This window comes from Heptranchias perlo, chromosome 22 (genome assembly GCF_035084215.1).
Source record: "Heptranchias perlo isolate sHepPer1 chromosome 22, sHepPer1.hap1, whole genome shotgun sequence".
Classification (NCBI taxonomy): Eukaryota; Metazoa; Chordata; class Chondrichthyes; order Hexanchiformes; family Hexanchidae; genus Heptranchias; species Heptranchias perlo.
Window position 1 is genome coordinate 10,444,557 of NC_090346.1, and position 8,268 is coordinate 10,452,824.

Below are 8,268 nucleotides of genomic sequence, written 5' to 3' on the forward strand. Positions count from 1 at the left end.
CCGTTCAGCCTCCATACTACTGGTTAATCTTCTTAAAATGCCGTGCTAACAGAAAATATACACTGTCCGGCTTAACTGTCATTTTGCTTCAAAAAGTGGAGTTTCCTCATGCAGAGGTCTCAATGTGAAGCCAATGATCTCTTACTATAAGATGTATCTTACAGATGTTTTGGAAACAGAATCGAGCAACCCAGTGGGGTTGACTTGATTTATGACACTTGGATCACCTGAAATGAAATGGGAACCACCTATTTTAAGTGGTAAGTACAACTCCTCCCATATGTACATTTTAAAGGAGTTCCACAGACTCTCAAAGTTCATGCCTCCCTACTTTGCCAAAGAAAAACTGTACACACATACACTTAGATCTTAAATAAATCTTGAGGACCATCAAAGTTTCCAACAAACTCTCATGTCTAGCCCAAAGGGAGCTCTGGACCGTTAAAACTTTTTTTTTAGAGAACTTTCCACAAGCACTTGTTCAAATATCAAGCAGTGGGGAGAGCTTTGTCAGAACTCAGAAGGGTCAGGTGTTATGACTAGGGCACTTTCCTTAAACCTGACTGGTTTGTATGCAGCCGTTGGGTTCAGCCAATCTCTGTGTCATGCATGTATCTGGAAATCGACTCCTTTCTTGCCTCTGTTCAGTTGCATCCTCAATGCCGTTGGACTTGCATGAGCACAGAACTTTCTGGAAACTTTTCTTGAAGTTGTCTGACAGGAACCCGTAGAGTATGGGGTTGGCGCAACTATTGGCGTATGAAAGGACCACCCCAAAGAAATATATTCCCACAGAAACAGGTTCCTCCGGCAAAATGAAAATTAAATTAATAATATTTAGGATGTAAAACGGGAGCCAGCAAATCACAAATACAACTACAATGATGATCACCATTCTGGTAACCTTTCTCTCGGACTTTCGTCGCTTGGTTGATCCAACACGTAAACCAGATGACTTGACTTTGATTATAATCAGTAGGTAACAGAGGCATATTATTAATAGCGGGCCAAAAAAGCCCAGGACTGCTGTGTATATGATAAAAGCCGTGGACCAAACTGCCTTGGGCTCTGGCCAATTGATGTTACAAGTGTTCATGCCAACTTGGACATCAGAATATATGATAACCGGAAGAACGACCACGATGGATGATGTCCACACTGAGGCGTTGATCACCTTGGCTATCCGGGGCCTGCGCCATTTGGTGGATTTGATGGGATGTACGACTGCAAGGTATCGATCAACGCTCATCACAGTCAGGCAGAAGATGCTGGTGAACTGGTTGATGCCATCGACGGTCAAAACCAGTCTGCACATAAAAGATCCAAACGGCCAATAGGACAAGGCATTTTGGGTGGCAATAAACGGCAGTCCAAGCATAAAGAGTTCGTCTGCCACAGCTAGGTTCAAGATATAGATATTGGTTACTGTCTTCATCTTGGCGTAGCGCAGAACGACATAGATGACTAGAGTGTTGCCGCTGAGTCCTATTGCACATACAATGAAATAAATCACAGGAAGCAGAATGGTGCTCACACCAGTCATAAATGGCTCCCTATTGGTCCAATTGCCCGATTCGTTACTAAATGATGATACATTGATCTTCTCAGTGCTTGTTTCCCAAACGGGGACAGTGGATATCTTTAGAGGCTCCATCCCTTGCAGTGTAGTCCTCAAGGTCTCGCTCTCTACAAAAGTGTACTCATGTCCATTGGGCTCCTAGGAAAAGAATTGAAGAAGGTGTTGAAAGCAAAGGAGTTGATAGGGTAGATAGAGAGAAACTATTTCCTCTGGTGGGGGAGTCCAGAACAAGGGGGCATAACCTTAAAATTAGAATTAGGCCATTCAGGGGTGATGTCAGGAAGCACTTCTTCATACAAAGGATAGTGCAATTCTGAAACTCTCTCCCCAAAAAAGCTGTTGAGGCTGGGGGTCAATTGAAAATTTCAAAACTATTGGTAGATTTTTGTTAGGCAAAGGTATTAAGGGTTACAGAACCAAGGCAGGTAGATGGAGTGAAGATACAGATCAGCCATGATCTAATTGAATGGCGGAACAGGCTCAAGGGGCTGAATGGCCAACTTCTGTTCCTGTGTAATGATTTTCCATTTGTTAATTGTTAACTTGATGTTTGTTTAATTCAATCCATACAGGATGTTGGTTCAGGGTACAAGGCAGGATGTCAAAGCTCCACAAATGTATGTCAAGTCTCCCTGGTGTTCAAAATATGCAATGTCTTTTGTTTTATTGATAGAAGATATTGTAAGTTTCTGGTGATCTAATCCCTAGGAAATGAGAGGCAACTTGTGACACGTGACTCTAGCAGATAGAGACTGTTTGGGAATGGTGGTGATTTAGAAATAACTATCTTAACTCCTGTCAAGTGATTGATTGTGAAACACATGCAGCGTTTTTAAAGTTAAACTTACTGTGATGGGAGTAAAGGCCTCTGGGGCTAACTACTGCCAGGTAAGTCCTTATTCTTAGCTGTGCCCCAGGTTGCATTCTTTTAATTCTCATACTTTATAAAGCTCCTCTGCGGAATCCCGTACTTATCCATTTTATAAGAGTGGAAGCACTGCGAATGACACTGGGAATCCCTTCAGCTGCGGCTCAGTGCTCACACTCTTGACTCTGAGTCAGAAGGTTGAACCTATTGGTTCAAGACCCACTCCAGGGACTTGAGCACAAAATCTAGGCTAACACTCCCATGTAGTACTGTCAGAGGTGCTGTCTTTCAGATGAGACGCCCCGTCTGCCCTCTCAGGTAGATGTAAAAGGTTCCATGGATCAAACCAACACATAAGTGTAAATGCAGTCTGAACCTGGAGTCGACCTGATACTGGAGTGAAGGGGATTGGGACTCCCTGGAAGACGGAGTCTCACTCAACTTTCAGTTTGGTCTCAGGTCCCTCCTTCACACCCAGTTTACGCTGCACGGGTTTAGCGTCGACGAGAAGCTAAAACCACAGATACCAAACTTGTGGTGTTGATCCGCACTTGACACCAGTGCGTTCCATGTTGCTGCTGGGTAATGATTCCCACTGAAGAATTATTGATTCTGACAGTGATTTCATTTTCAAAAGATTGGCAGTCGTTACCCAGAAGCTCTGAAGGCAGCAGTATAGTAATCTGGTCATTAGCTTGTTTTTCTACTGGGAACATTTTTTAATCAGGAAATAGCTGTATGAATAATTCAATAAATAGAGCAAGTCTATATGATTATACATGGACCTGTCTAGAACAAGGGGCCACTGCTTAGCACTGAATGAACCAGATTTCATATTTTTGGAACCACTTCAAAAGTAATGGAGAAAAAGCAAGCCGATGACTTGAGCTACATCTTTCATATTCCAGCTTCTGGCTCAGGTCTCGCTCTCATCTTGCTTAGCTCCCTGGTTTTCTTTATTTGCTGTGGAAATGCAAATTTGTTGTGCATTACTTTCATGTCTCTTACACAGCAGGGGGTGCAATTTTAACCCAACCCCTTGGAGGGGGTGTAGAGTCAAAGAGGGAGCTATTGGAGGAAGAACAAAAGCTTGATCAAAGAGATGGCTTTTAGGGAGGGTCTTAAAGGAGGAGAAGGAGGTGGAGGGACAGAAGGGTCTTGGGAGGGAATTCCAGAGCTTGAGGCCTAGGCGGCTGATGGCACAGCTACAAATGAGGTGACGGGTGGGGGGATGCATAAAAGGCCAGAATCAGAGGAATGTTGTAGGGCTGGAGGAAGTTACAGAGATGGGGAAGGACAAGACCATGAAGGGATTTAAATTCTGGAATAAGCACAAATCCCTTGCAAATAGATTCCTTCATTCTACCTCACTGAACTGTGCTGAATGGAGGGAGTATAATATTTCATAATTCCATGATTGAGGATGCCCATGAATGCTGTAAATCATACTCAGTCATGTGGCATATATTGTGTTGCATCTCTGGGTGGCAAACATTCTGTTTATGGCATGATTTGTATCTAATTTAGAGACAGCAGCAGACACATGGCAGTGATCTCATTGAGGGGTTTATGTTAAATCATAAACCATGCAGGCAAAGCGCGAGCACATTGGACTCCTGACATTGCCGTTTTGAAATCACAAGGATGTATCCATTACTTTTTATAATATTATTACATACTGTGGAATTAATATAGTGAGTGGGAGGATCTATCTTGAATCATTTTTTGCTAGTAGTGGGTGCAGTTAGGGACAATGAGAGCCATGACATTCTCACATCAATGATGCACGATGACAGTTATTGAAGGGTTAATAGCCGTAATGTAGTCAATGTAAGTTTAATGACTGATGGTTCATGTCTGGAAAGTAAGGCAATAAGCATGTATAATAATTCTTCACATTTCCGTGTGGTCAAGTGCTTTATGCGACCCATTAGATTAGACCTGAATGTGCCTCAGCTCTCTTGTTCTTTCACACGACAAGAGATCTGAGACACTATCAGGTCTAATCTAACTTGTCGAGGAACTGCAAATCTCTGTGAGAAGCCTACTTACTTTGAATAGGAGATTTTGTCTCTATGGTGTGAGGGAGAAATCTATTCCGCTGGAGCTTAAAATGTTCTGTCTTACTTTCCTTCTTGCACCTAATTCCCACTTTTAATTGTGTCCTTCACCACAGTGAAGGAAAATAGCGTGGACAACTAAATTAGAATCGCTCTCACGTCTCTTCATTTTGGTGGCATGAGATTTGACTTTTCTTCCTTGGCGCTGTCTGATGGGGGAGACTTGTCAAGGTTGGTTGGGAGTCTTCCCACTTTATGCCAAATAACCCTGCAAACCAACAGAAAGAAAGATCTTGCATTTATACAGCGCCTTTCACAACCTCAGGACGTCCCAAAGCGTTTTATGGCCAATTAAGTACTTTTTGAACTGTAGTCTGTTTATGGCATGATTTGGATATAATTTAGAGACAGCAGCCAATTTGTGCACAGCCAGGTCCCACAAATAGCAAAAAGATAATGACCAGGTAACTTGTTTTGGTGATGTTGGTTGAGGGGTAAATATTGGCCAGGGACAACACCCCTGCACTTCTTCAAAATAGTGTCATGGGATCTTTTACGTCCACCTGAGAGGACAAACGGGTCCTTGGTTTAACGTCTTATCCAAAAGACAGCACCTCCGACAGTGCATCACTCCCTCAGTACTGCATTAAATTTTGACTTAAACCCATAAACTTCTAAGAGATGAGAGTGCGACGAACTACACAACGGATGACACCAAACATCCTAACAGGTCGACTGGACAAGTAGTAGGAAGTTTACCAGCACTTTGTGCTGGTTAACTATGTGGTTTCAGCTGGTTAAACTCCAGCAGAACCCCTTTTTTTTTTATTCGTTCACGGGATGTGGGCATCGCTGGCAATGCCGGCATTTATTGCCCATCCCTAATTGCCCTCGAGAAGGTGGTGGTGAGCCGCCTTCTTGAACCGCTGCAGTCCGTGTGGTGACGGTTCTCCCACAGTGCTGTTAGGAAGGGAGTTCCAGGATTTTGACCCAGCGACAATGAAGGAACTGCGATATATTTCCAAGTCGGGATGGTGTGTGACTTGGAGGGGAACGTGCAGGTGGTGTCGTTCCCATGCGCCTGCTGCCCTTGTCCTTCTAGGTGGTAGAGGTCGCGGGTTTGGGAGGTGCTGTCGAAGAAGCCTTGGCAAGTTGCTGCAGTGCATCCTGTGGATGGTGCACACTGCAGCCACAGTGCGCCGGTGGTGAAGGGAGTGAATGTTTAGTGTGTTGGATGGGGTGCCAATCAAGCGGGCTGCTTTATCTTGGATGGTGTCGAGCTTCTTGAGTGTTGTTGGAGCTGCACTCATCCAGGCAAGTGGAGAGTATTCCATCACACTCCTGACTTGTGCCTTGTAGATGGTGGAAAGGCTTTGGGGAGTCAGGAGGTGAGTCACTCGCTGCAGAATACCCAGCCTCTGACCTGCTCTTGTAGCCACAGTATTTATATGGCTGGTCCAGTTAAGTTTCTGGTCAATGGTGACCCCCAGGATGTTGATGGTGGGGGATTCGGCGATGGTAATGCCGTTGAATGTCAAGGGGAGGTGGTTAGACTCTCTCTTGTTGGAGATGGTCATTGCCTGGCACTTATCTGGCGTGAATGTTACTTGCCACTTATCAGCCCAAGCCTGGATGTTGTCCAGGTCTTGCTGCATGCGGGCTCGGACTGCTTCATTATCTGAGGGGTTGCGAATGGAACTGAACACTGTGCAGTCATCAGCGAACATCCCCATTTCTGACCTTATGATGGAGCGAAGGTCATTGATGAAGCAGCTGAAGATGGTTGGGCCAAGGACACTGCCCTGAGGAACTCCTGCAGGAATGCCCTGGGGCTGAGATGATTGGCCTCCAACAACCACTACCATCTTCCTTTGTGCTAGGTATGACTCCAGCCACTGGAGAGTTTTCCCACTGATTCCCATTGACTTCAATTTTACTAGGGCTCCTTGGTGCCACACTCGGTCAAATGCTGCCTTGATGTCAACGGCAGTCACTCTCACCTCACCTCTGGAATTCAGCTCTTTTGTCCATGTTTGGACCAAGGCTGTAATGAGGTCTGGAGCCGAGTGGTCCTGGCGGAACCCAAACTGAGCATCGGTGAGCAGGTTATTGGTGAGTAAGTGCCGCTTGATAGCACTGTCGATGACACCTTCCATCACTTTGCTGATGATTGAGAGTAGGCTGATGGGGCGGTAATTGGCCGGATTGGATTTGTCCTGCTTTTTGTGGACAGGACATACCTGGGCAATTTTCCACATTGTCGGGTGGATGCCAGTGTTGTAGCTGTACTGGAACAGCTTGGCTAGAGGCGCAGCTAGTTCTGGAGCACAAGTCTTCAGCACTACAGCTGGGATGTTATCAGGGCCCATAGCCTTTGCTGTATCCAGTGCACTCAGCCGTTTCTTGATATCACGTGGAGTGAATCGAATTGGCCGAAGACTGGCTTCCGTGATGGTGGGGATATCGGGAGGAGGCTGAGATGGATTATCCACTCGGCACTTCTGGCTGAAGATGGTTGCAAACGCTTCAGCCTTGTCTTTTGCACTCACGTGCTGGACTCCACTATCATTGAGAATGGGGATGTTTGCAGAGCCTCCTCCTCCCGTTAGTTGTTTAATTGTCCACCACCATTCACGACTGGATGTGGCAGGACTGCAGAGCTTTGATCTGATCCGTTGGTTGTGGAATCGCTTAGCTCTGTCTATAGCATGTTGCTTCCGCTGTTTAGCATGCATGTAGTCCTGAGTTGTAGCTTCACCAGGTTGGCACCTCATTTTTAGGTACGCCTGGTGCTGCTCCTGGCATGCTCTTCTACACTCCTCATTGAACCAGGGTTGATCCCCTGGCTTGTTGGTAATGGTAGAGTGAGGAATATGCCGGGCCATGAGGTTACAGATTGTGCTGGAATACAATTCTGCTGCTGCTGATGGCCCACAGCGCCTCATGGATGCCCAGTTTTGAGCTGCTAGATTTGTTCTGAATCTATCCCATTTAGCACGGTGGTAGTGCCACACAACACGTTGGATGGTGTCCTCAGTGCGAAGACGGGATTTCATCTCCACGAGGACTGTGCGGTGGTCACTCCTACCAATACTGTCATGGACAGATGCATTTGCGACAGGTAGATTGGTGAGGACGAGGTCAAGTAAGTTTTTCCCTCGTGTTGGTTCGCTCACCACCTGCCGCAGGCCCAGTCTAGCAGCTATGTCCTTCAGGACTCGGCCAGCTCGGTCAGTAGTGGTGCTACCGAGCCACTCTTGGTGATGGACATTGAAGTCCCCCACCCAGAGTACATTTTGTGCCCTTGCTACCCTCAGTGCTTCCTCCAAGTGGTGTTCAACATGGAGGAGGACTGATTCATCAGCTGAGGGAGGACGGTAGGTGGTCATCAGCAGGAGGTTTCCTTGCCCATGTTTGACCTGATGCCTTGAGATTTCATGGGGTCCAGAGTCAATGTTGAGGACTCCCAGGGCCACTCCCTCCTGACTGTATATCACTGTACCGCCACCTCTGGTGGGTCTGTCCTGCCGGTGGGACAGGACATACCCAGGGATGGTGATGGAAGAGTCTGGGACGTTGGCTGAAAGATATGATTCTGTGAGTATGGCTGTGTCAGGCTGTTGCTTGACTGGTCTGTGGGACAGCTCTCCCAATTTTGGCACAAGAACCTTGCAGGGTCGACTGGGCTTGGTGTTTTTTTGCCGTTGTTGTGTCCGGTGCCTAGTGCTCCGATGCCAGGTGGTCCGTCCGGTTTTATTCTT

General features: G+C 46.3%; 1 protein-coding gene across 1 annotated transcript; it reads right to left on the bottom strand.

The window, feature by feature from the left end:
- Positions 1–415: 415 nt before the first annotated feature.
- On the bottom strand, positions 416–1,713 carry LOC137340863 (somatostatin receptor type 5-like). The gene has a single exon (XM_068003668.1). The coding sequence runs from the start codon at positions 1,652–1,654 to the stop codon at positions 554–556; it is 1,101 nt and encodes a 366-aa protein (XP_067859769.1). The 5' UTR covers positions 1,655–1,713; the 3' UTR covers positions 416–553.
- Positions 1,714–8,268: the final 6,555 nt, after the last annotated feature.